This window comes from Phoca vitulina, unplaced genomic scaffold (genome assembly GCF_004348235.1).
Source record: "Phoca vitulina isolate PV1807 unplaced genomic scaffold, GSC_HSeal_1.0 scaffold10, whole genome shotgun sequence".
Lineage (NCBI taxonomy): Eukaryota > Metazoa > Chordata > Mammalia > Carnivora > Phocidae > Phoca > Phoca vitulina.
Genome location: NW_022589713.1, coordinates 18,866,228 through 18,893,754, shown reverse-complemented (window position 1 = coordinate 18,893,754; position 27,527 = coordinate 18,866,228). Strand labels below are relative to the sequence as shown.

Genomic DNA, 27,527 nt, shown 5'->3' with positions numbered 1-27,527 from the left:
GGACAGTGGGCAGAATAGGCTAATGTGGGAAGGGCATCAGTGTTTGTTTCAACAGAAAAAGTGAACCAGAAATGGCTTGCAGGAGGCTTACTTGCCAGGCTAGAATCTGAGAATATGTGTGAGAGAATCCAGAGATCTTTGGAGTCATTCAGTAGTTTTCAAAAACCTTAGGGATTACTAGCGGGCCTTTTAATCTATTGATTACATGGGACTATCTTAATGAACATTATCCAGGCCAGTGTTTTTCAAACTCTCTCATCTGCAGTCCATGATAAGAAATACATTTTCCATTGCCACATAGTGTGTATGTCTGTGTGTGTGTGTGTGTGTGTGTGTGTGTGTGTGTGTGAAAGAATATTCCTGAGACAGTCTTTAAAAACAGTTCCACAAATGTGATACCCTCTGGTTACTAGTCTATCCTTCCTTTCTCATTTTTAGAAAAATGCTGGTTGTGATTCTGTGAGCCAACACAAAGAATCACAGTGTCAGATAGGACATATATAAGTCAGAGATCTTATCTAGAATCACATTTTACAAATATTTCAAGAGCATAAGCAATCAGGAGGCATAGGCAGTGGAAGCGGGGGTGGGGGCATATCATGAGTCTCCACAGTCCCTCCTTCCCACATCAGATACATGCCCCTCTGGCCCATAATGGTGCATTAAGTCTGTAAGTGAGGTTCATGGGTCACTTTACACAACAGGGAGGCTCTAAATTATGAAACATCTCAATTTTACACCTCAGGGATTTGTGCAGTATTCTTCAGGGAGCAATGCCATATAAATTGGTATTGTTCACTACAACAGTTCTCAGAATTGAGCATGGACTACGATTAGCTGGAGGGTTTATTAAGCACAGATTGCTGGAGCCTCCTGCCAGAATTTTTGAGTCAGTGAGTCTGGGGTAGGGCCTGAGAATTTGCTTTTCTAACAAGTTTCCAGGTAACTCAGAGGCTACTGGTCCATGGACCGCTCTATGAGGACCACTGGTTTACTGTAAGCAGTCCTAAATTGGGGACATCCTCCTCAAAGCTTTATACAGAGAAGGACTCTCCTCCTAGTAAGTATCAGTCTGTTTCTCTGAAAGTCCTATTGTGATGTTTACAAAGAGATTAAACCAATCACCTGTCTTTGACCTAGAAGTTACTCTCCAACCCCTAGCCCAGTAAGTGAGAAATTGCTCCTGGCCAACAGTTTTAACTCCTTTCTCCTTGCTTTCCAAAATGATTTTATGGCCCACTAATGGTTCATGGTACATAATTTTGAAAACTAGTCTACACCAACTTAACTTTTTTACATAAGAAAATTTAAGACCCAGGGACATTAAGTGACTTTCACAGTGACAATGTCTGTTTTATGCCTCAGAGACAATGGTGACTCTGTGAAGAATGTTGGATGGGATGATGACAGAGAGTAGTGTTTTAGTGTAATTAACTGCCGTCTGTGAGTTGGACTGTATAGAACCAGCTGGCACAGCAACTTAGGCACTAAACTGAAAACAGGGCGGTCCACTTAGAAGAAGGTAGGATGTCTAGTTTGAAATCCTGTTTATCAGTTGGGTGACTTTGGGCAAATTATGTAACTGTTCTTTGCTTTGTTTAATCAACTATAAATTGTAGATCTATAAGATAATTGGCAGAAAGGGGCAGGTGTGAAGAAATGGGATGAAGCTGTTATTACAGGAAAACTGAGAGGTGAGAGAGCAATGGAGGAAAGAAAGGAGGTGGAGGTAATTGCAGGAGGTTAATAGAAGCTTTCATATCATCCTTCAATTGCCTGTTCTTTCTTAGCTGCTACCTGCTTCCCTGTCTTCTGCCAATGGAATCAGTTTCCCCTCCCCACTCTATGAAATAGACATGTACTTGACACTCTCATCTTCTCTCTTTTCTTTCTATACATTTAGTACCTGACTTTCTTTGCGGTTTTCTAAATTTTTCATTTTGTTTTTAAACTGCTTGTGATAACACAAAGGGTTATACTAATAAGCAAAGGGAAAGATTCTACTTAGAGGGAATCAACTGCCTTCTGTTTTCTCACTTAGCTCTTAAAGATTTTGGGCATTCTTTTCTTTGTAAGGGAAACCCCAAATCTTGTTCATCCCAACAGTGGTACTCTTAAGTTTCCTTCCTTGCCCTCTGTTGTCTTTTGTCAAAGTGTGGTCTGTGGACCAGCAGCATCAGCCTTATCTGGGAGCTTAGATCTTACTCCAAACCTATAGAATCAGAATCTATACATAATGACTATCCCCTGGGAATTTGCATGCACATTCATATTTGAGAAGTATAGCTCTAGGACTATGACAGCATTGACTAGGAGGCTTGAGCTAAGTCTCCTTTTCCATCTGTGGTTCAGATCAAATACCCTTTCAACTTTTAATTCCCTTTGTACCCTAAGAAGAAGGGGATTCTTGGAGAGCCCTGCAGCAAATTGGGCAGATTCTCCTCTCTCCTACTGCACCAACTTGTATATTGCTAAGTTTCGGCAATAGGCAGAGAACGTGCTCTAAGTGAGGAGTTGATATTTTGCAAATTATCTTGTGAAAATTGAAATTAGCTAACTACAGTCTTATGATTCTTACGAGTAACTGATACTTACCACAACATCTCAGATATCAAAACTGTCAAGTTTTATTTTTATACAGTAATTCCTCCTTATAGGCTGTTTGTTATTATATATCTTATTAGGTCACATTTTGGTTTCACAACAGATTTCTGTCAAGTCTTTTGAAATGATTTTGTCTTATTGTGGGGATATAGGCTGTTTATGAGAGAGAGATTGAGAATTTCTCATTCTGGTATTTTGTTGTTGAGGATGAATATTGAAGCCCCTCGTCCTTTACCTAAACAATTTTGGTGACTCTCTTGTTTTTGTTTTGCTGTGTTCTTTAAAGAGACTTGATTTACTGTGATTAAGTTAAGAAGTTTGCGTATGTACCTGCTCATGGAAATAGTTTGTTAGATGTATTCACAGTGCCTAAGTTCCTTGTTGCTGTGCTCTCTTTTCCTTCGACTCCAGGATGCCACAGTGATACCACACCTCATGGCACTACTTAGCAGGTCCCGCTACACCCAGGAGTACATCTGTCAGATCTTCTCACACTGCTGTAAAGTAAGAACCAGAATAAATGTTCTCCGTAATGTAAAATCTTCTGTGCCCCCAGGAGATGTGCCTTCTTTGTGTGTCCTCCCAGAGATAACCTGTACGTATACAATTATGCAGACCTATGTATATTCTCCCCCCTCCCCTGTTTTTATATATAAGCAGACCTATGTATATATCCCCTTCTCCTTTTTGGACACAAATGGTGGCATTCCGTACGTTAAGTCCTGTACCTTGCATTTTTCATGTAACGTATCTTGAAAGCTATTCCATATTAGTACATAAGGAGTTCCCTCATTTTTTTTTTTCAACAGCCGTATAGTATTTTACTATATAGATATACAATAATTTGTTTAACCAGTTCTCTACTGTTGGACATTTGCCTTGTTTCCAGTCTGACATTATTACAAAACAATGCTGCAAAAATACCTTGTGTAAGACATTTTATAAGAAATGAAATTGCTGAGTCAAAGAATGTGTGCATTTGTAATCTTACCACATACTGTCTTGTATAGAGGTTGTGCCCTTTTATACTCCTACCAGCAGTGTGTGATCAAGACTATTTCCCCACACCCTCATTGTTGGAAATTGTTTTAAGTGATCTCATATAAGGAAAAATGAGAGATTCTTCTCTGCTCTTTGTTGAGAGAAATTTCTGTTCCTAAAAGGGCCTCAACCTAAACTGAAGAGTGCTGCAAAGTGCTACGTCCTTTGTTTCATAGTTTACATACTGAATGTAGTCTTTTGATAGCCATGGGTGATTATGTATTTGAGATCTTTCATAATTTCTACACATTTGCCAATTTCTAACCAAATGTTTATCTTCTAATGATTCTATAAATTTTTCAGGACAGCATTACTCATCTACCTATATTTATAATACAAAGATAAACTGAAGAGTTTGGGGAACTATAGAAAATAAAGGAAAGAGAAGTGAACACCTACATATGAAACCAGGAAGATCACACATGTATGCTATTTGAGAACAGTTGCCCAAATAAATGAAAATTAAATCACTTGGTTCCAGAAAAAGTATTATTATAATTTAATTGTTTAACTCTTACCTCCCAAATCCTAGCAGGCTTTCACAGCCTATTCAGTTCCATTAAGACGTTTAGAATTTAAGGATTTTGTCAAAAATTTTTGAAGTTTCTCTTCCCAGATTGCCTTGACCGTGTGTAAGTCAACTCGTATGTCCAGGGATGTCAAACACTCCCTTAATCTTTTGAAGTGGGCAAAGAAAGCCTTTGAGAAACTGACAATTTTGTTGCAATTCATTTGCTAAAAATGAGCTGAACTTAATAGGGTGTAGAATTTTCCAACAGTGAAGTCTTGTAACCCAGCCCTGGCAGGTAGATAAAGGAGGATACTCCAGAACTCCTGTGCCTCATTAAAAATCTTTCTGCGTCTATACCTAAGTGCTTCAGAGCACAACATCTAATAGTTACAACCACAGTAATCCCAAAGGGACACTGAAAATTGGACCTGGAGGTATAATTACTACATGTCAAATTATTATGTTACATTATGAGAAGTTTGAATAATCCCATTCCAGAAATTACCCAAATAGCTTTTAGAATTACTCGTCAGAAACTTCTAAATCCCTTTAGGCTTGCTCATCTAAAACTTCTCAGTACTTTTTAGCTGAAATCATGGATAAAAGAAAACCATTAAATCATTAGTTCTTTTGCTGGAGAGAATCTTATGCTGAGCAAGAATTTATAGGCATCTTCATGCCACTAACAGAGCTGAAGATGTCATCAGAGAAAATCACCTTAACTCAGCTTTCTTTTAGCCTGGTAATTAGCATTTGCCAGTGTAATTAAATGACCAATTTTAAGTGTTCTGAGATATAACTAAACGTTAGGAAATATTATAGCATTTATAAAACCAGTGACAATAGCCTAATATTAATTTTTCTACTAATTTACCAGCATGAATCTTTGAAAACAACTGATCTGATGATCTCTGTATAGTTATTAACCATGAAAACCTTTTATTTTCATGCTGTTCAATTTGCATATAGGCTTAAAATAAGATTTATAATAGAATTTTCAGACTCATTCACAACTTTGCATATACATTTGACCCCTGGACAAGGCGAGGGTCAAGGTGCCAGACCCTGCTCAGTCAAAAATAGGCATATACCTTTTGACTCCCCTAAAACTTAAGTACTAATATAATCCTAATTATATCTTTGAAATTCTCTCCCTGATTTATTAAGGAGAAAAAAAAAAAAGACTAGTAATATTAAATTGTTGCCACTTCTTAAACAGGTTACTCAAACTTCTGAGACCTGTCTTTTGGAGTTTAAAATCTTGAGGGCTTATTTGCTTCCCACCCTATGGATGTTGCCTCTCTAGCCCAGGTCCACGTGGGTTTATTTGAAGAGACCTAAGGGAGACTTGATAAGAATCAAATGATAGCTCCTTCTCTAGTTGGTTCAGCCAACAATTCCATTCCTTGCAATTGTTTTTACACAATCCTATGTACAACCACAGAGAGGATGAAGGAAGAGCTTCTTTTGTAATAATTATTTCCTGTAATCTCTGGGGCAAAGAAATTGAGGGATTAAAAACTACAATATCTTGTAAGAGGCAGGGAACAGTTATGTTAAATGAATTGCATTGTGCTTGATCTTTTTCATAATATAAGTTCATCAGTATAGATATTCCATAAGTGATCTAGCTCTTAAAGATGCATGCACATGGATATTTATTGAAGTGATGTTTGTAATAGTAAAAGATTATAAACAATCTAAATGTCTAACCATAGGGTACTAAAGTATGGGTTATCCATACAGCGGAATAAGGTCAAAAAAGAAATAAGAAAGCTCTTTATGTACTCATATGAATGATTTCTGGGAAATAGCATAAAGGAATAAAAGGTTTGAAGCAATATGTATAGTATATGTGTAGTATATATAGCACATATATGTAATATTCTACCATTTGTGTTAAAATAGGGGAAAGGATATACTTAGGTATTTGTACATGTATGTAAGGCTTGAAGAATATAAAACAATCTATTAGTATTAGGTCACTTCAAAGCAGAGGAACAGAGATAAATACAGAGACGGAAGAGCCGTGAGGTGCAAGGCTAGAGGCAGTACCCTGTCTACTTAGCTATTCTCGTAAACACTGCCAATATTTAAATTAGGATGTTAAAATTTATATGGAAGGCAAAAGAAAAACACCTTAGTATGTCAGCCTAGTGTAATTTAGGCTTATCTTCACAATTTATTCTAATTACCTACTTGTTACTACGTAAGAAAAAAAATAGGTCATATTCTTAGGAGACCCTTCTTTTCCTGGGCTCCCCATTATAGTCTCCACAACTATCTTTATATTGAATAAGCTGGAGACTCATGTTTCAAATGAGACGATTCAAGTAAAGCATTTAGAGCAGTGCCCAGCACATAGCAAGTACCCAGTAATTAGTACCTATGATTAGAATTCCAGATGCATGGATGAAGGTGAGGTAGGAAGATAAAAGAGCATACTTCCAGCCTGTGCCCTGAGAATGTCAGTATCTTTAGTTGTTCTGAAAGCAAGCCTGCATTATTCTGGGTGGTTATGTAGGGATAAATATATCAAGCAGTGTATGCAAGAAATTTATCCTCATACTCTAAGAGTTTGCACTGAGATGGGGCTGGCTTTAATAATGTTCAACAGAACATTGTTTTTAATAGTGAGACATTAGAAACTGCCTAATATATGTAATGGGGGTTTGCCTGAGTAAAGTGTGGAATATTTTGCATCAATAATCAGAAATTAGGGGCGCCTGGGTGTCTCAGTCGTTAAGCGTCTGCCTTCAGCTCAGGTCATGATCCCAGGGTCCTGGGATCGAGCCCCACATCGGGCTCCCTGTGCAGCCGGAAGCCTGCTTCTCCCTCTCCCACTCCCCCTGCTTGTGTTCCCTCTCACGCTGTCTCTCTCTCTCTATCAATTAAATAAATAAAATCTTTAAAAAAAAATCAGAAATTAGAAGTTAGTAAGGAAATTGCTGAAGTGTTTTTGTTTTTTAAAGGAGCCTTTTAATGCTATATAAAATGTTCAGGGAATTACTACCTATAAAATAGAATATGGCTGTTTTCTGATTCAGAACTATGAATACTGATCTCCCCACTTCAGATGATGGATATTTTGGTCCAGGAAAGAATGAGCATCTTCAGGATCATTGTTACTTGGCTGAATAGTGGGTTGGAAAAATTGATTGGAGAGGGTTTTTTTTCTAGGCTAGCAACTGGTTTTCTCTGGTGAACCCAGATAGGTAGCCAACTTTCAGTGCTGTGTTTTTCTCTTCTGAATAATGATAAGCATGAAGTAGCATCCTTATCCTTGCTTTGACTTCATTATGTGGGCGGGTGGTACATAAAATCATTGCGTAAGAGGGGCACCTGGCTGGCTCAGTTGGTAGAACATTCGACTCTTGATCTTGGAGTTGTAAGTTCAAGCCCCATAATGGGTTATAGAGATTACTTAAAAATTGAAAAATATTTTTAAAAAATCAATGCATACAAACTGTGGCAATTTCAAAGACTTGCATTAACCTTTAGCTTCTGTCACTTTGAAGATTTCAATAAATTGCTTAGTAGAAGACAGTTAGTGAAAAATAAAATCGTGAATTTTCTCATTTCTTTACCTTCCTACTCTAAGAAATGATAATTTAAGAAGAGAAACGAGATAGAAACAAACCAAAACACATTCGCTTCTCTGTATGGAGTGTTGTGTTTTCCACCATCCATAATTCAAACTTCCCTGATGTATTGAGGTAGGTTAAGCTCTGGTCCAGTTCTTCTTGCATTTAATTAGTTTTAGAGTTCCTCTGACTAGTTCATCAGTCTAAAGTTGCAAGAATGACTACTACTCTCTCCAGTGGCATAGTGTAAGGTTGTGCACATGAAATGCAGAATTCACAGTGGTTCTGTTGCTGTGATGGTGTGTTATTTAAGAACTGCAAAGGGCCTGTGCCAGGATAGCTTCTGTGCCCCCTTCATTATTTGGGGGTAGGTAAGGAAGCAGTAGTTCTACAGAACTGGGATGACATAAGAAATGGCAGCCCTTTGTCTACCCTGCTTTATTAGGAGGGATTTATGCAAGAGAAGGGCAGCTGACAATTTGTAGTAAATGAACTTTTCTACATTTAAGTAAGTGTTTTGTTGGAATGAATCATTACTCTTTTTAATGTTATATTCTCTTTTCTTACAGGGTCCAGATCATCAAACAATTTTATTTAACCATGGTGCAGTTCAGAATATTGCTCACCTACTAACCTCAGTATCTTACAAAGTAAGATGTTAAAAATTATGGCCAGATTTTTATACTTTAATTTTGGTTTCTCGAGTCTTGAACTAGATGGAGGCCCACATATTTTATTGCTTTGATAGATACTGTGATCAAGAATAACATTTTATCAATAAAATGTTATGGGGCATTGTTTTACCTATAGAATCCTCTTTAAAAATTTTTAAAAGCTACCCTTGCCTTTCCATTTTTTTTTTTTTTTTTTTCAGAATATGGTTGTGGCTTGATTTATTACTGATTTTCAGTCTCTTCTGCTCTGATGTCAGTGCCAAAGCTGCACATGAGGTGATGCCTTGAAGTATGTAGGAACAATGGCTTGCTATATCAGGAAATACTTTGATTTCATATTTGAGACCTGACTTAGCCACAGTGACTCAAACTTAGAGCATATACCCACATATACATCAACATTTAAAATGTGTTACAAGGGCGCCTGGGTGGCTCAGTCGGTTAGGCGACTGCCTTCGGCTAAGGTCATGATCCTGGAGTCTCGGGATAGAGTCCCGCATTGGGCTCCTTGCTCAGTGGGGGGTCTGCTTCTCCCTCTGCCCTCCACCCTGCTCTTGCTCACTCTCTCTCTCAAATAAATAAAATCTTAAAAAAAAAAATGTGTTATGTATTTCAAAATGTGAAGTCTCATAAAAACTTAGATTTTTGTCTGATGCTTTGTTTTTTAATGTGTTCTGTTTTGTATTTTGATTAAAAAATCAAAGGTTTTCAGACTTGTTAATTAAATTTCCTTCACTATATTTTATATATGGGTAAACAGCATCATGATATTTTATCAAGCATTAAGTTAAAAATTTGGTCATTTCATTGTTGTCCAACTAGCAAGTTATAGCAGATAATGGGGCATTGTCATTGTGTCACATTAGAGCTGGTATGCCATGACTTTGACGCAGAGCAGAGAGAGCAGTAGTCATTTTTGTCTTCTGTCCTCGTGCATGCACTGATTCTAATCTGGTCTGTATTGCAGCTTGCCAATACCTATGTTTTCCTACTTCAGACATCCAAAGTTTGATCTTGGTGAAGCACTCACAAGGATAGGAATGGGGAATGGAGCCAGTTTGAAATTAGCCGGAGGGAGGGAAAGAAAATATATACTGAGAGCTGCTTCCTCTACCCTGTGCCTCATGGAGGCTGAAACCAGTCAGCACTGGCACATCAAGAAACAATTGCTGGGGTGGCTATTTACTGTTCTTCCTCTTCTCCATCCTCTAGCTTCATAAACTCCCTCAGTTCTCCCTCTTTTTGTTTTGTTTTCTTTTCTGCACCAAGCTTCCTTATGTACTATAATAGATTACAGGTTGTGAAAGGAAAAAGGTTTTGTAACATTTTTCTTTTGCCAAGGTTTGCTCCATTGTCCCAAGTATCATTGGCATATTTTAGGTCCCGTATTTTAGGTGTGCACATGCTGTGCTGCAGATCATTGCTGAGATGAGGGAGAGGGCTTCTTCACACTTCAGCTACCTATCCTGCCAATCTCAAATTCCACATAAGAACATCATATTGTAGACGCAGGCTTGGAAGTGAGGATTAGATTGTCTGGTGAGAACTGAACAGAAAGAATGAAAAATAACAGTTCTCATAGGAGCTCCTGCAAATTGTAAAATATATTGTATGTGGTCAAGGGTTTGACCCGTGTTGTGGTCCCAGACCAGTAATCTGGTTTTGAGGAATAGTAGCACAATTCGTAAGTGGTTTTTTTTGTCGTTGTTATTGTTGGTTTTTTTAATTTAAATTCAATTAGCCAACGAATAGTACATCATTAGTTTTTGGTATAGTGTTCAATGATTCATTAGTTGTGAATAACACCCAGTGCTTTAAAAGTTACATTAGGGGGTGCCTAGGTGGCACAGTTGGTCAAAGCTTCTGACTCTTGGTTTTGGCTCGGGTTGTGGTTTCGGGGTCATGGGATCAAGCCCTACATCAGGCTCTGCGCTCAGCGTAGAGTTTGCTTGGGTTCTCTATCCCTCTCCCTCTGATCCTCCCTCCTCTCTCTTTCTCAAATAAATAAATAAATCTTTAAAAAATAAAATAAAAGTTAAGTTAGTTTAGTCCTTTCCAGATTTTTATTGTAACTTTGTTTCTTTCTGTTCTCTTTGACACAACCCCATCCCACACACAACTGTAAGAGTACATTTTTTTTTTTTTTTCCCTTTTTTTGTCTTCTCTTCAGTTCTCTGGTTTGTAGTTTGGGAAGAAGAAATGTCCCACTTGAAAGGCAGTTGGTAATTAAGTGTTAATGAAGCTCTCTTTGATTTACCAACATTGTATTTTGTACATTGTTCTTTTAAATTTGATTAGGAATTTATCTAATTAAATTTTAGTTGCTACTTCCTGTTTTTTCTTTTCTGTTACTTCAAAATTAATTTTAACTTTTTATAATTAAGTTTAACTTACTGTACTCCAGATATTCAGGTGTTATTTTTATTCCCTTGAGGCCTTCTTTTAGTATTTTAAGCAGATTTAAACAGTTGTTTCTTCAGAAGAGTTTAGATCTGAGACATTAAAATTCATATTTGCAAAATCAAGATAAATGCATTTTTTTGTTTATTGTTACAGGTTCGAATGCAAGCACTGAAATGCTTCTCAGTTTTAGCTTTTGAAAACCCCCAGGTATCGATGACCCTGGTAAATGGTAGGCTGGAACTTTCAGTGGCACCTACATGATTTAATTTATGAACTTTGTATATTTAAAGAGTTCCTTAATTCTTGTTGTTCGTTTTATTTCTAGTTTTGGTTGATGGAGAATTGTTACCACAAATTTTTGTGAAGATGTTACAGAGGGATAAGCCTATTGAGATGCAGCTGACATCAGCAAAATGGTAAAAGTCAAGACAATGTGGGAAGAACAGCAGTGCTTTATCAATATGTTAGAGAACTTTTGGACAGCCTAATTAGCTCACCTCCAATCCCCATCTTGTTTTAGGATTTTGGAATTTGCAAGTCATGGGGTTGTCTCACATTTTCTTAAATGGGCATGAGTTTTTTACTCAGTGTACTACTAGTAGCATGCAGAACAGCAACACTCATATAACAGCTAAGACTATCACAGAAAATTATTATATTCTCAACGTACTCTCCTTGTATTTCAGTTGAAATAATATAGAATTAGATTTAACTAACAAATTTATGCTAAGAAGAAAATATAAAGATAGGAAAATAATGGAGTGAGAATTAGTTGAAGTTGATAACCAAGGCATGATTTCAGGGAATATGGCTTCCTCATCTTTAGAAAAACAAGACATAAAATTCCTATAGAGATGTGACAGTTTATAAGATAATTTATTAGTACAAGTCCTGGGTCATTTAAGCATTCAATACATGTCAATTCTGTAATTATGAATACATTTAATAGATAGGTTGAGCACCTGTTGTATAAGGTTCTTTGCTAAATTAATTGTTCCAGTATTTAAGAATTTGTGGCTTTTTAATATTTCAGGCGAGAATGAGAAATTTTCAGTGAATTACTCATGCACAATGAATTGTTTTTGTTTGTTTTTTAAGTCTATTATTTGTATGCTTGTTTGCTTTTTGTCTTCAAAAACCTTTTTGTTAAGTAAGATAAATGCTCTCATGGAACTGGTTTAAAAAAATGTGGTAACAAGTCTTAAGATGATTAGAGCTATAAACAATTCAGTCCTCTACAATCTAAGTAAAAATTTTATTTTTTTTTTTTTTTTATAGGTTTCTATAAAAGCCAGATTATGGAGTGTTTTAACCACCCCCCCCCACCCCCCCAGTTTACTAAAGGACCCTAATCCAAAAAGGAAATTCATTAATTTAAGTTTCTGAAGTGTTCAGTACCTGCTTAGGGAGTACCAAGTAATTTTATTCTTATTCAAAGCCAGATAATAATTGTGAAGGCAAATTGTTTTTCAGTAGAACGAAATCATTGACCAGTTGTCAAAGCCTATGCTGGCGAACTCTGAAGAGTTATTAGTTAATTTCTTATGGCTACCTCTAAGAGTTAAGTGCTTTTTGTGTGATACTTGTACTACTGCTATTGGAGTTAGACTATCTCAGCTTAGCTTGATTTAATCTTAGACACCATGTGAACTTTATATTTTATTTTTAACTTCCCCCCCCCCCTTTTTATTATGGAAACTTTCTCACACAAAAAATTTAGAAAAAATTATAAGGAACTCCATTGTGCCCAGCACCTAGCTTTAAAGTTTATCTGTTCATTAAGCCTTTATTTTTAAAACAATTTTGTATGTATTTTTGAAAAATATCTGAATTATTGTTGTATATATCAGTTAGTTGTTTTTGATTATTAAATTGGCAGAACCTCATCAAAGGTAATATGAAAACCTTCTCCCTCAAGATAAATAAGAGTAGCTGTCTTTTTTTTTTCCATAAAATCCTAAAGGCAAGGAATTTTTCTTTTAAAGCTTTAAAACACAAGCCAAAACTTACTTTCTGCCGTCTTATTCCAGTTTAACTTACATGTGTAGAGCTGGAGCAATTCGGACAGATGACAACTGTATTGTATTAAAGGTGAGCTAATTAATTCTCTCTAAACACATGCAAAAGTTCCCCAGTAGTAAGTGTTGAATATAAATATTGGTATTCCCCTTTCTTTTTTTTCTCTTATTTCTTTTTATACATTTATAACTATGGTATATGTGCATAGCATAAAATAATATTAAAACACCATGCTTTTGTTTTTAATGGAATGCCATGTAGTTTTAAAAAATTGTTTTTAGATGTGTCTTGAGAGTCAGAGTGAAGTAGTTCTTTTCCTGTCACACCTTTTTTATTTTTATGGAAAGTAGGAGGATCTAGAAGTTGTAAAAATACGTAAAATTCAGGTGAAATAGAAAATATATTTTAATCCTTGATTTTCTTTAAGTTTGCAACATAGTTTTATAGGAAAGCAGTTCATTAGCTCCGTAGACAAAGACTTTATATCACCCTCATGGCAGATAATCAAAAGACATAATGAAAAAGAAAAAAATAGCACATGAAAACCATCAACATCATTGTGACATGTCAAAAGCAACTAGAACTCAGAAAAACCCAGGTAAGAGACTGGCCCTAAAAGTTACAAGACCTGGATTCTGGTTTCAGCACTCCCACCCCTGACTGACCTGAGTAACCTTGGGCACCTCCCTTATTCTTTTGGTGCCTCATGAAAATGGAGGCAGTAATTTTTGTTCATCTATCCCACAGGGTCATTTTGAAGATAACAATATATTAAATATATTAAACATCTTATTAGCTACAAAGAACAAAATAAGTGTAAATAAATTGATTATGTATCATCTTATGATCATGAGATCTCTCATTATCAGTGTACAAAATGAACCTAAGGATAAAAGAGCATTAAGACTAATGTTTGCTTTAGTCTTTGGTGAAGCAAGTCAATTAATTAGAACTGAGGACCCACTAAGTAAGCATCATTGTGTAGAGTTCTAAGGGATTCCATGCAAGTAACCTTGGTTTATTTGCTCAACTGCTCTACCCCTCCTCTTCTACCTTATTGGTGAACTAGGTCAATAGCATCTTCTTCATGTAGTAGTTGTGTGTTAAATTCAATAATCCATGAATTTATGGTATTAATAAATGTTAATAACTGTTCAGAAAAAATAAGAATAAGGCTTTGCTCTTGGACACCTAGGATTGTATTATAAAGCCTGCACTAGCCTGATAGGAAATCAGTAGTGTACAGTAAAGTGCTAAACTCTATGATAAAGATATAATAGGAACTTAGAAAAGAGCAAAGCACAGTTGATTACAGTAATTGAGGAAGGCTTCCTATAATTATAACATTTCAGTTTCCATTTTTGTGGTATTGTTTAAAATGGGTTCATCAGCCTTAGAAATAGTAAATACATGGAATATTTTTATTGAGGACCTAATGTAGATAAATTACCAAGACCAGCACCAAGATTTTTGAAGGACCTCAGAAGTAAAATTGAACTAGCAGGTATAGTCATTCTAGGGAGTGATTTAGAAAACCTAGGAACTACGATTGATGCATTTCACTCACATTATAGGAAAACTCATGGAATCTGAGTAATGGTAAGATCACTGAATTTTTAAAGCTGTATTTTGGTTTTGTAGGTATTGATTGCACCCCAAAAATAAAAGTCATCCCAGTCATATTATTCACTAAAGAAAAGATAGCATACTTTTTCTCCAGCACAGTTGTTCCTGATTAAACTGCTGGATGTCTTTTATCAGCACCATGCTCTAACCACCTGAGCTAACCGGCCACTTTGCTGGATGTCTTTTAAATAAATAAATACATAGATGGGACAGAAACCTCAGACATGATTTATTAGGGATTCTTAAATGTCTTTTATAAGGTTGTATAATAAAGTTTCAATTTTATCCATTCCAAAAGCCTGATTAGAGTTTGTATTAATATGCTTTGATTGTATGATTAGGGTTTACTGTGCCAGCACAAATGATTAATATACACTGAACTTTGTTTTTACATTCCAAACAACCTTTCATTCTCTGAAACATTTGATCGCTAACTTGACTGCCAATAAAAACCATTGAGTTGATTTAGTCACTATATGCTCTCCATCAAGCTTTTGCCTTTACCACAAAGCAAATAATTAATTTCACTACCTTCCAGACACTGCCTTGTTTGGTTCGAATGTGCAGTAAGGAGAGATTACTAGAGGAGAGAGTTGAAGGAGCTGAGACACTCGCCTATCTGATTGAACCAGATGTTGAGCTACAGAGAATCGCTAGCATAACTGATCACCTCATTGCCATGCTTGCTGATTATTTCAAGTATCCCAGCTCAGTGAGTGCCATCACTGATATTAAAAGGGTATGTTCTGTTTTTCTTTTCAGCAGCTCAAGTAAGGGATTTTTAAGAAGTTTTTCTTACTGCTCACAACTTTGAACCAATTAATAATTACAGTTCAAAGCCCTTTTAAATGAAGGAATCTTTTCCCTTTGATAACATAGATGATGTTTTATGGGTTTTTGAATCCAGTTTGTCTCATGTAATTATCAGAAATTTTTTGCTAAGCAGGTAATCAGGAAGGAAGAAAATTACATCCCTAATTCCCACCTAAAACCCAAAAATAGTGGGGTCTCTAAGCTGGGTATTTATATCAACATTATCTTATCCTGTTGAGGTTCCCAGAATCATCTCTCTTGCTGTATTCTCGTTCTTTAGGTCAAAGGTAATCTTCTGTGACAGGTGATGTGAGTGGCCTTATTTGACTCTCCACCACTGTCTTTCTCTTTTGCTATCTTTTCTAACTTTTGTCATCTTCTTCTCTTACCTTGCTTCAGTTTTATACTGTGCTTTGGGCCTGCTAGTGTCAGCTAAAGCACTATTTAACCTCTAGTTTGAGACCACCAAGAACCAAACTGTGCTTTCCTCAAACTTTTTCTCAAACTGTAAGTTCCTTAGAATAGTTAGATATTTCTTTTGACTTTGTTCTTCTCAGCCTATTTGTCATATCCATTTCTCTAAGCATAAGAAAACAATATTCAATTAGAGAAAGTTTATTTAAGGAGGTCATGGTAGAGAGGCGCCTGGGTGGCTCAGTCGTTAAGCGTCTGCCTTCGGCTCGGGTCATGATCCCAGGGTCCTGGGATCGAGCCCCACGTCGGGCTCCCTGCTCGGCGGGAAGCCTGCTTCTCCCTCTCCCACCCCCCCACCCCCCTGCTTGTGTTCCCTCTCTCTCTGTGTCTTTCTGTCAAATAAATAAATAAAATCTTAAAAAAAAAAAGGAGGTCATGGTAGAGAGAGCATTGCCTCCTAATTAGTAACCAGTACTGTTTCATGAATGTGACTGTATTTTTGATTCCAGTGTTCCCAATGGTAATTTTTTTTTTTTTAACTTTTCTCTTGACCTCTCCCATGCCCCCTGAGTTCCCCAAAACTTCATTTGGCAGGCAACTGTTCACTTGGCATTTAACACTGAAAAAACGAACTCTCAAGGGTTTATCTTTTTCTTTTAGAAAGGGCCCAAAGTAACCTTCACTGTTACTGATATTAATAATGTACACTGCCCTCTATGAATTAAAGTTAGTGCCTGCTCTTCCTTCAGTAGTATTGTTCTTCCAGTACAGGTGATGGGTTACTTTGAACCAGCTACCTTGTCTGTTTTCCCGCTGGCCACTTGCACATAGTATCTCACTGGTAGAAAAATACATGAGCAAGTCCTAACAATGGCCTCATGAACACCCTCAGTTGACCGTCCTAGCAAGGCAAATGGGACATTTGGATGGACAGGAGGTGAGGAAACATAGTTGTAAGAACTTGTAGCCTGTACCTGTGTAAATCATTTAGTATGTAGAAGATTATCTCTCTGTTAGGGTTTTTTCATTTTATTTCCATCACAGTAAAACTAGAATAATAATAATTTTTTTAAAATGATCTTTTATACCAAACCTGAATATGTTTGTCATCTTTATTTTTGATGATGGATTATACAGTGGTTTCTGACCATAAAAATATAGATACTAGACCCATAGTGAGAAAGTCTTACATGTTAGTAAGTGTGTGATTTTCATGGCATATGTTAATCCAAGTCCATATTCTACTATATGTTATGACTAGAAAGTACTTAAGACTTTAAGAATAGATATTTTAGAACTTATACATCAAAATGAGTGTTGTATATTGGGGAGTTCCTCCCATAATCCATCAGTGCCTGCTTTGATCAAAATATTTTTGGAACTACTGTTCTTGTTATTTGGCTTTTTTTGTTTGTTTGTTTTTAAATACTTTATTTGAGAGGGAGAGAGAGCACGAGTGGGGGGAAGGGCAGAGGGAGGGGGAGAAGCAGACACCCCACTGAACAGGGAGCCAGACACGAGATCACGAATTGAGCCGAAGACAGACGCTTAACAACTGAGCCACCCAGGTGCCCCTGTTGTTGTTGTTACCCTAAATAATGTTAGCTAGGTTTATTTCCCCATCTTTACATACCACAGTCTGTGACAATTAACTTAATAAAACTCTTAGTTGATGAATTTAGGGTTTTCTAACTAATATGCCACTTAGCTCTTTAAGAAGTTTCAGAAGAGGGTCTCAGAATGTTATAAACAATACTTTTATCATTGCATAAAGGCGAACCTTTCCAAGGCAACTCATTTGGAGTGGCAGTCATTTGGGTGAATTAGTTATAAAATTATTTACATTATTGATATGCCTTATGTATTTACTGATTTGTATTTAGTCATTGAAAGTGTCATGAGAACATCCTTCTGTTTCATTTTTGTGGTAGTTTAGTGATAAATCATCAGGTGTACAGAAGAACTGAAAACCTAGCCAGTTATGCATGTGGAAAGATAGCATTAATTGTTTCATACCAGTAAGTAACCTTAAACATAAATCTCAGATAATTATAATAGATAACATAGTAATGACTACCATGGTATATTGTTCATTAAGATTTTCACAAAGGTTTTCCTCTTTCTAAAATCTTGTTAAATGCTGAAATTAGGCTAGCACTGCTGTTGGTGTTTAAGAAAACCTCCTAGAGACCCTGTTGCAGCAACATTATATCAGCTGTAGTCTGGGGGCTAGAAAGGCCTGAGTGCCTAGTTTTTGAGGACAGCATTTCAAAGAGCTGGTGCAAGCAAGCATCAGTGTCACTAAAGCTGCCATCTGGGAACACTGCATTTTTAAGGGTCAAAGGTTCACAAAGACTTTTCATGTACCAGTGTCAGATGTTATGGTGTTCACTTTTAGACAGAAGCAGACTGCACGCATTCTAGGTCATGCTGACGCAAACACAGCAAGGTCTCAGTCATATGTGAACAGAACCCAGAAATAACTAAGAATTCAATGAGAGCAGTAATATCTTAAGAGTTGTCAGTTTTATTGAAAATTAGATTTGTGGACTGAGTTGCAGTATACCTTTTTTTCCCTTCCATAGCTTGATCATGACTTAAAACACGCTCATGAACTCCGCCAGGCTGCATTCAAGCTCTATGCCTCTCTAGGAGCAAATGATGAAGACATCCGGAAGAAGGTGAGTCTGGGAGAGGGGCGTCCCCCAGTCCTGACAGCCAGCAGGCAGGGAGTGACGTCAACCTGAAAGTCGTGGTGAAGAGCACTAACAGTGACTGTTTGAATATAATAAAGCAGAATGACTAAAGGCATAATTGAAGAATGAATGGGACCCGGATTTGGGGGTTGTTTGTTTTTAGAACATAGAGTGGCATGGCCGTGCTGGAATGACAAATAACTGGCGTGCTTTTTTCTGTCATTAATATGAATTATTATGTTGCACATTTTTGCATGTGTTCTGATAAAATCAATTCTAGCACTGTGAAGCTTCAGACACCTTGAAAGATCTAACACTAGAATTGTAAATGTTATTTATGGAAAAACTTTCCAATGCCATTGAGAAATTCAAATCTTTATTGTATATTGTTCTTTGATATGTGGCTTAGTTATGTTTTGATTTTTTTTTTTTTTTTTTGCTACTGTGCAAGTTTGATGTGAATAAAATCTTTGTGGAATAATGATTTTATGTTTAGTGAGTGGTCATCTGAATTTTCCAGTTCCCAAAAAATGTATCACTGGTCTAGCACCTTATGTTACTACAGCCTAGTCTAACACTGAACTCATGTTCTTTATAGAATAGTTCTAAGCAGGGACTAAAGTAGAGTGTTAAGCTCTGACCTGGCTGCCTCCACAAACCAAAAGGCTGGAGCTTACCACTCAAAAAAATACATCATCTAATAAATTTTACACATGGCTTTTAGGAACATCAGTAAATTAATCCATGTGTTCTGTCTCGATGAATTATAGCAGAAAGAGCAAATTGGCATTATTTATTGAAACATGGTGATTTATTATATCTCCCATCTATAGCCCTCTGAGGAAAACCAAAAAGTATTGGGAATTTACCATGATTCAGAGAAGTACTTTGGGCTTGTAGAGAGAGAGAGAGAGAACAATGGGGAAAACTGTAGGTTTATTGAAATAAATTGAAAAGGAACCATTATTGGAGAAAATTGAAATAATAGTAGAGAGATTAGATATGTGAGTAGCTTTGATTTAAAAATCAGTGCAAAAAACACAACTAAACTAAACGTTTTCCATGTACCTCAGTTTAGTTCAGTTAACAGGATGTTTTTGACTTGAAGTGTTTAGTAAATATCTATGAAAATCCTTTTTGACACTTCTAAGCTTTCATTTGTAATCTGTTACTTCAAGGCAAACGTACTAATGATCTGATATTCCCTATGTGTAAGCATGATTTATGGATGTTGATACTGATATGTTTCATTCAGTTTAGGTACATGGTGTATTGCAAGGGAAGAGGCTTTTATGGCAACTCATATAGATAAAACATTTTTTAAAAAATTGACATGGACTGTATAACTTAAATACATAATGATTTGGTTTTGGATGGTTATTAGGACCATTGGAAAGAGAAGTATTTTACCTATTCTTTTAGCTCAAGAAGGCTGTGCCATGGACTGAAAGGGAGATAGATAGATGGACCATAATGGGGGGGAAATAGGATGTCCATTTGTACTTCTTTGTACTTTTTTGTTAATAAACTATTGTTTTGGAATTAATGACTTAATTTGTGATATCATGTTCTAGAAATACTTGCAACATAATAGTCTGATCAGTAGTCTATTAAAACTTGTATTCATAATGTGTATAATTTCCTGGTAAGGCTAAATCCTGATAATTTCTGTAGAAAGATGACAAATAAAGAATAAGTTATAATTATTTTTTTGTGTGGTAAAGAAAAGATACTGTGACGTTCTTATGTAATGGGGATTTATAGAGTTTTTAGGAAGATATTTAATCCTGGGAAATTAAGTGTTGAATAATTTACAGTTTATAGCAACTATTGAAGAGAGAAATTGTAAAATGGAAAATATAAAATAATTTTGTGATAAAATCTGCATGAAAATGGTTCTTAGGAGTGGAGAATCCTTATTTTCAGTGTATAAAAAATGATAAAATGATAACTCTTCCTTTGAATGCATTTATTTCTATTCCATTTTTTTTGTCAAAATAATTATCTGGATAGATTTTTATTTACTTTCTCCATGAAATATTTATTTACCTTTTACACTTATGCCTTATAAACTTTGATTGTATTCCTTTTTTGTGTAGATTCTTGAAGTACAATGTTTATTATTGTTTTATTTTTTAATGCAATATTTATGCTTGTCGAGATGGAATTTCAGTTTACTGAATTAATGAGTGGAGACTCTGTGAAAGAAATTTCAAGGACTGTAGACCTGTTCTCCCCAACAAAAGCAACAAAAAGGCTTTTTGTTTTAGGATAAAAATATGAAGTGTTAATTTGATCTGCCTTTTAAATTAAAAATGAGAATGTATTTAGTAAATACAGGAGATAATCTATATATCCCATTGCCCTATAATGGCCAATTAAAGAAATGAGGCAGAACGAAGAAGAGAAAACTAGAGTAAAGAGGTAGAGACAGGTATACACAGCAATAAAGGAGAAAGATACAGGCCTTCTCTCATCATAGATTTAGTCTGTCTTCTTGCTTCAAAAGACTTCTAAAGGCCTGCTGTGATTCCATTTCTTGGTCATTCTCTCTGGGCTAGAAAAAATTAAGCTAACGACTGAACATGACCTGTAGATTAGAAATTTACCATTCCTGCGTTGGAGCAGTGTTGGTGTATTCCCATTAAAAGAAAACAACTGTATAACAGTCCTTGGAACCTAATAAGCACTCAATAAATATTTGTTGAATAAATATAGAAATGAAAATACAGAAACCATACACAGAGTGGTATTTCCTTTAATACGCTTGGATCTTTCTGTATCCTTCTGTGCAGAGCAAAGTTGGTATCCGGATTTCTGGCTTTGCCTCCTTTATCACTCTGTGGCATACTTATAAATTGCCCAATTTCCCACAGTGTCCTGTTAGAAAGTGAAGGAGGGTGGAAAAGTTCTGCAGTTGAAAGTGGGAAACATTACTCTTGGCTGTGACATAAAGAGGGAGAAGCCCAAGAAAAGATGAAGCACCACTGAGCTTGACAACAGAGGTGGCCTGGCCATATTCCACTTAGAATAATTCAAGGATTTTGGTCAGAGAAAGCAAGGGCAGAGGAGCAATTGAGAGCTCAGTGACGAAGGGTCCAGAGCGCATTAGCGGTAAGTGCACTGACAGCAGTGCCAGGTAAAGATGAGCTGTAAGCTCTGCCCTGGGCAAAGTCTAGTTTCTAATGATAGCTTTAGCACATGTTCATGCTGACTAAGAAGCATATGTTCAGTTAATGGGACAGTAACAAAAGAAAGAGGTTAAGATACCTAAGATTATTACAAATACTGGCATCCCCCGTCAAACTCCAGTCAGTGGTTAAGTCCTACAGAGGCAGCAGTGGCAAACAGTCCTGTAATGGTGAAGCCAATTCCTTTCTAATAAAAAATTGCTCTTATAAAGACCATCACTTGATTAATACCTATTGATCATCAGTTAGGTTGGAAATTGAAAGGATTGTTTTGCTTTTACTCTCTTCAAGGAACTGGTAGAATTTATCAGAAACAAAGTGTAAATTGAGGGAAATAGAAGTAGTAAATATAAACTAAAATTCAAGGAAGTTAATAAACTTAACATGATGTGATTTTTATTTTTGATAAAAATAAGACACATTACAAATGTTAAATGTAGTACTGTTGTAGCCTTTGCTCCTTTGAGGTGTCTGACTGATAGAGCCTTTCAGAAAGTTTTCCTCTTGGATTTTGAGTACTTATATTTTAGCTGCAGATCCCTTTTGAGGAACTAGAATGTAAGCTCCATTGAGGGCAGGGATTTTTTATGTTTGGCTCATCACTGTATTCCCAGCATCTACAACATTGCCAGGTGCTTAGTTGGCACTTAATGCATATTTGAAGAATGGGTGGAAAAAATGAACGAATGGACAAATGGATGAGTGAACCACATTGCAAAATTGCATTATTAAGCACCCTTAATCCAATTATATGTGGGCCTTTCTGCATTGAGAACTTACATAACTTTATTAGAAATTACACAAGTATGTGAAGAGATAAGCTTGAAAATACAGAAATCTATATCTGATCATATAGGCAAGGGGTTTCACTATATTTAGCATAGAGAAAATGCAAGAAACTCCCATTTTCCAAAAGGCAGACAATCCCAAGGGTGTGTCTTCTCACTTTGATAATAGATCAAATAGAACATGTTTTATGATATGGTAGTTGTTTAATTTTGAAATGATTTTTACCATTATTTCTTAGGGGTTCTTTTGCTGTATAAATGTATGAGTTTAAAAAATTTATAGCATTCACAAGTGTGAATCTGGACCAGTGTTTCCCCCCCTCCCCCATAGGGATAAAGGTATGATTTGGTTTATAGGAATTAGCCTGACTCTTAGGAATCAACCAATTCTGCAATATACATCTGTATAAAATATTATCTCCCCTATTAATGAATGTCAGATTTTTAAGATCAGTAATTTGATTCTCCATAGATTGACTGAACTTCCTACATTGTATAGACATTGTCCAATGGGTGGAGGGAGGGGGAAGCAGAGGTGAGATAAAGAGCAGTAAAACACAGCCTTAAAACTCAGCATTTATAATAAAACCTCAGTAAGTCAGAGAAAAGTAAGAAATGAACAATAAGAATTTGCTAGGGGCTCAAAGAATTATTGGGAACCAATTAAAATGGACATGGTGATATCAATATAGCTATCCTTGAATCAATTTAGAAATTATTTAATATTTTTGTTATTTTTAATGTTTTCTAAATGCCTTTTATATTTTCAAGAATTGAAAACATGAAGTCTTAAGTTTTTGTTCCTTGTGGGGAGGGGGTGATCATCCAGTCATAGATGTTTTACATGATAAATGTGAAGAAAGTAGCCGAGGGTGAACAGTGGGTTTTTTGGGGTTATTTGGTTTTTTTTTAAGGCAGAGAAAAATAAAAGGAAAACAAAGAAGGAGAATTTGTCTTCTACCCTCTTTTTCCCAGCAGAGGAAATTATATCTACAGGGCCATTGTGAGGATGAGATCTAATGTATTTAAAATATTTAGCAGGGTGCCTGTAGGTGCTCAATAAATGGAAGCATTTGTTAGAATATCTTAAATGATTTAATTGGAAGATTAAAAATAAATATATATTTTAAGTGTATTAGAAGAGCTGAACAGCATTGGAGCATAAATTTTAAAAAAGTTTGCAATGAAGATAGTGATGTTTATGCTATAAATTTCTAAAACTATTCATTCTAGTAAAAAATATTTATACTTCAGAAGCATAGGCCCTTTCTTCAGTTTATCTCTCATTAAGGATAAGATGTCTTTTTACTCTTATATTTTAAAACATATTTAAAATACTGGTTTTCAAAACTTTTTGATGCTATAGCTATAGCATGTTCTCCAAAGCACCAAGTACAATTTTTTCTTGGAGTTAAGTAGGATATTACAATATAAATCAGTAATTGGTTAAAATCATAGGTAATGGATGTCTTCAGAAAAGTGAAGAGGCCAAGTTTTACTTGACTTTGGTTAAGTACTACTGTCCATGGTTGCCTCAAATGTCATTTCTCCAAGGGGTCATCATTTATATAAAATCATATCCCAAATGTATATGTTCACATTTTGAACAAATATAAGTTCTTCTGTATTTTTAAAGTTAACAGGATTTTAAAATATATTTATAAATATAGATCAGTTTTTCCTAATACCTTTCTGCTATGAAAATCTTGCTTAAGGATTTCACTTTTGAACATTTTTATCATTGGTTGTAGCTGGATTTTATTACTAGTTGGTTTTCTGGGTAACAGTATCATTATACCATGAATTTATATTTTTAAAATATTTTTGCGAAGTTCAGTAATTTTAAATGGTCATTTAAAAGGCACAGTGTCAAAATTCTGTAACTGTCTCTGCCATGAAATCAGGCAGATGCAAGGAATTATTTCTGAGCCTTAGCCTGCATGTTGAAACAAACACCTGAAACGAACATGTTGAAGGTTTTCGTCGGTACCACAGAAGTGGCACCCTTCAGGACTTGGCTTTGCTACTGAATAATAGCAAATTCATGCAGAATTCAGAATTCCTTGACTTAATCTGTGGTTAAATTGTTAGTTATCTTCTTAAGGCTAATCTACCAAAGAATTTTAAATGAACTCTGCAACATTCTTTCATGATGGTAAGTATTTTTAAAGAGTTAACCATGACCATACCAGGTTTTGCCACTTGCCCACAGTATTGAGACCGTTGGCCTTCAACATACTGAAAGAAGCAAACCTGGGAGTGATAATGCTATATACATAATAGAGGTATTTATAAAATCAAGTAATGAATTTTTATTTCAGAGTTTCATTAAATGGGGACATAAAATTGAATATTATATTATTATCTGTGTTAATTGTAGTTGCATAAACCATTGAATTATAATTCTTGTTCTTAAAATGTGAAGTACAAGTTAGTTATTTTATCGTTTACAATCTAAGACAGATATAAACCAAGAGATGGGTTAAAATATGATCTTTATTAGATTTGTAGAACTAAAATTAGTGACTGAGTTGGGTTTTCAGAATGTTCTGTCTGGAAATGAATGATATGTTTGGGATGATATAATATTTGTGGAGTAGTAGACCTTGAGAAAATTTGAGTTTGTGATGAGGAGCCAGGAGCATTGCTGCTACACTTATTCCCATGATTATAAATGCTAGCACAGGGCTTGGCAAACTGTACCCTGTAGGTACTTAATACCTATGTAATAATTCTATAACCTGCCAGTTCAGAATGGTTTTTGCATTTTTATATGGTTGGTGGGGAAAAAATCAAAGGAATATTTCCTGACATTTGAAAAGTAAATTAAATTCAAATTTGTGTCCATAAAGGTTTTTTCTCTGCTTTTTGTCAGCTTTATTGAAGTATAAATGATAAAATGTTCATAAAGTTTTATTGGAATATAGCCATGTTGAGTTGTTTATGTGTTGCCTGTGGCTGTTTTGTACTACAGTGGCAGGTTGAGTAGTTGGCGACACAATCATACGCCACAAAGCCTAAAATAAAAGTTTTCCCACCCCGTGCTAATAATGCATAGCTAAATATAAATGACCATAAAGCAGTTTGGTGAAGAACTGCGCTTCTTGTTTACCTCTTTGTAATGGACTGTAGAAAGAAATGGGGCCTTACCAAAGCCAGGCGAGGGAGAGATCAATTGTCTAACTTCCTGAAAGAGAGGCATTATCAAGTGTTGATGATATGACATTTGTCACTGGATACTTTTCTACATGCTGATTCCCTTGTTTGAATGATTTTGGCATACAATGGACCCCGGACAAATTGGATAATAGCTATACATTGGGTTATGGTAGGAAACATTATTAGGTCCTACGTATTGGTTAGGAAAGTTGCCTGAATAAGATTTTTCACCATGTCAAAGAGAAAAATAAAGATCCAGTTCATGTATTAAGCAAACATCTATTCAACCTTTGTGACATATGAAGCATTGGATTACATGGTATGGGTTCATAGAAAAATTATATAACTCAGATACGAGCATTAAGAGATAATCTGTTTAGGAAACCTAACTTTCACGTAACTGCTACCATTTATTGAGCACTTACTATGTGCTAGACACGGTGCTAGGCATTAGCACGTTATCTCCCTTAAACCTCATATAACCCTGTGAGATAGCTGTTGCAGATCAAGAAATAAGCAATTTGACCAAGGCCACCCAGATAGTGACACCACCTACATCATATCCCAGTCTCTGACTCCAAAGCCCACGCTGTTAACTGTTACTTTACTCATGTAAAGTTAAATACCATTCCTAGAGCCAAATTATGGTATGAAATGGCAAGAAAATTCACAGGAGAATGTGTGACAGTAGGTGAAAAAGAAAATGCTGTGAATTGAGAGAACTTAATAGCTTTTATTAGCTGGTTGCAAAGCATCAGATTCAGAAAACATATCTATTTTCTCACATAGTTTTTGGTACAAAGTGGGTAGAGATGCTCTAATTATTCCCATTTATTCATCTGGCATTTATGATATGTACCTCCTCTTGTGTGTCTGGGAATGAAGACTGGTGTATACCTTTTAGGAGCTCACAATTTAAAGTAGTTAAGGAGATGAGACACTAAATTGCTATGTAGTAATCCCAGGGCCTCGTGTGTGATAAAAAGTGTTGTCCACATTGAAAGCCAGTTTTGCCGTGATCAGTACAGCCAGATATGATTAAGATATGGCTGTAATTAAAATACCCTATTATGAGTGAATCTGGAAGAGTCCATCTCTTCTATAATAGTCTCATCTAAAACAAGAGTTTATTTGAAAGCATTCTCACCTTCTCCTTCCAAAATATTAAAATAAGTTCTTTCAGAAGTTTTGACCCACAGAATGAAGGATCTTCATATCTCTGTTCTTCTACATCAATTGGAAATGTTTTTCTAAGGGCACTGTCTAGATGTGATCATACTATAAACTGATGTTCTAGAAGCATCCAGAATGAATGATGTAATAGAGGTAATGTTTCAGCATTTTATTTTGTCAATAGCTTCCTTATGGAATAGATTTAAACTTAAGGCAACATTTTGAAATCCTTGTATCTTCTTTTAATAATTATCCCTTGTCAAACTATAATTTTGTAACTAGATTGTAAACTCCATAGAAGCATTACCTGGCAAATAGTAGATGCTATGCTTGTATTTACTGAGTAAATTGTGTATGTCTGGACATGAAAATTCAGCCAGCCAACCTATAGGATAATTAAGACTGTTGCATGCACGGCTTTGTATATAGAGGATGAGGGACTGAGCAGGGCCATTGTGTTGCACAGTTCTTGGGGCAGTGTGTCATTCAGATCCCTGGAAAACAGTAAAGGGTGGAGAGGAAGTTTCTAGTCCTGTTATTTAAAGTAATTTTTAATGGTTTTATTTATGTGCTAAAATGAAAGAATTCAGCAGGTATTTATGTTCTATTCTGCCATTAAGCTGACTGAGCTTTAAAAATGAACTTTTATACGTAGAGAAATATTTTTTGATAAAGTGTTGATCTATTTTTAGACATCACAAGTATTTCTGATGCAATGTGTTTGGTTTTAGGGGAAGGAGAAGTTGGGCCAACTTCTTTCCAAGGTGTAGAAAAGTTTAGAACATTGAGTATTTCTTCTAAACATTTAACATAAGTGAACGTTTAAGTTGC

The 27,527-nt window shown here is 35.7% G+C and overlaps 1 protein-coding gene across 2 annotated transcripts in view; it reads left to right on the top strand.

Moving 5' to 3' along the window:
- The window catches only part of ARMC8 (armadillo repeat containing 8), a 107,229-nt gene that overhangs the window by 41,938 nt on the left and 37,764 nt on the right, over positions 1–27,527 (top strand). For both annotated transcript variants that reach the window (XM_032408633.1, XM_032408632.1), the window contains 7 exons: positions 3,016–3,108; positions 8,310–8,390; positions 10,971–11,046; positions 11,143–11,233; positions 12,848–12,908; positions 15,001–15,201; positions 18,275–18,370. In XM_032408633.1, the coding sequence (XP_032264524.1) occupies positions 3,016–3,108; positions 8,310–8,390; positions 10,971–11,046; positions 11,143–11,233; positions 12,848–12,908; positions 15,001–15,201; positions 18,275–18,370 (699 nt within the window). The remainder of the gene's footprint in view (positions 1–3,015; positions 3,109–8,309; positions 8,391–10,970; positions 11,047–11,142; positions 11,234–12,847; positions 12,909–15,000; positions 15,202–18,274; positions 18,371–27,527) is intronic.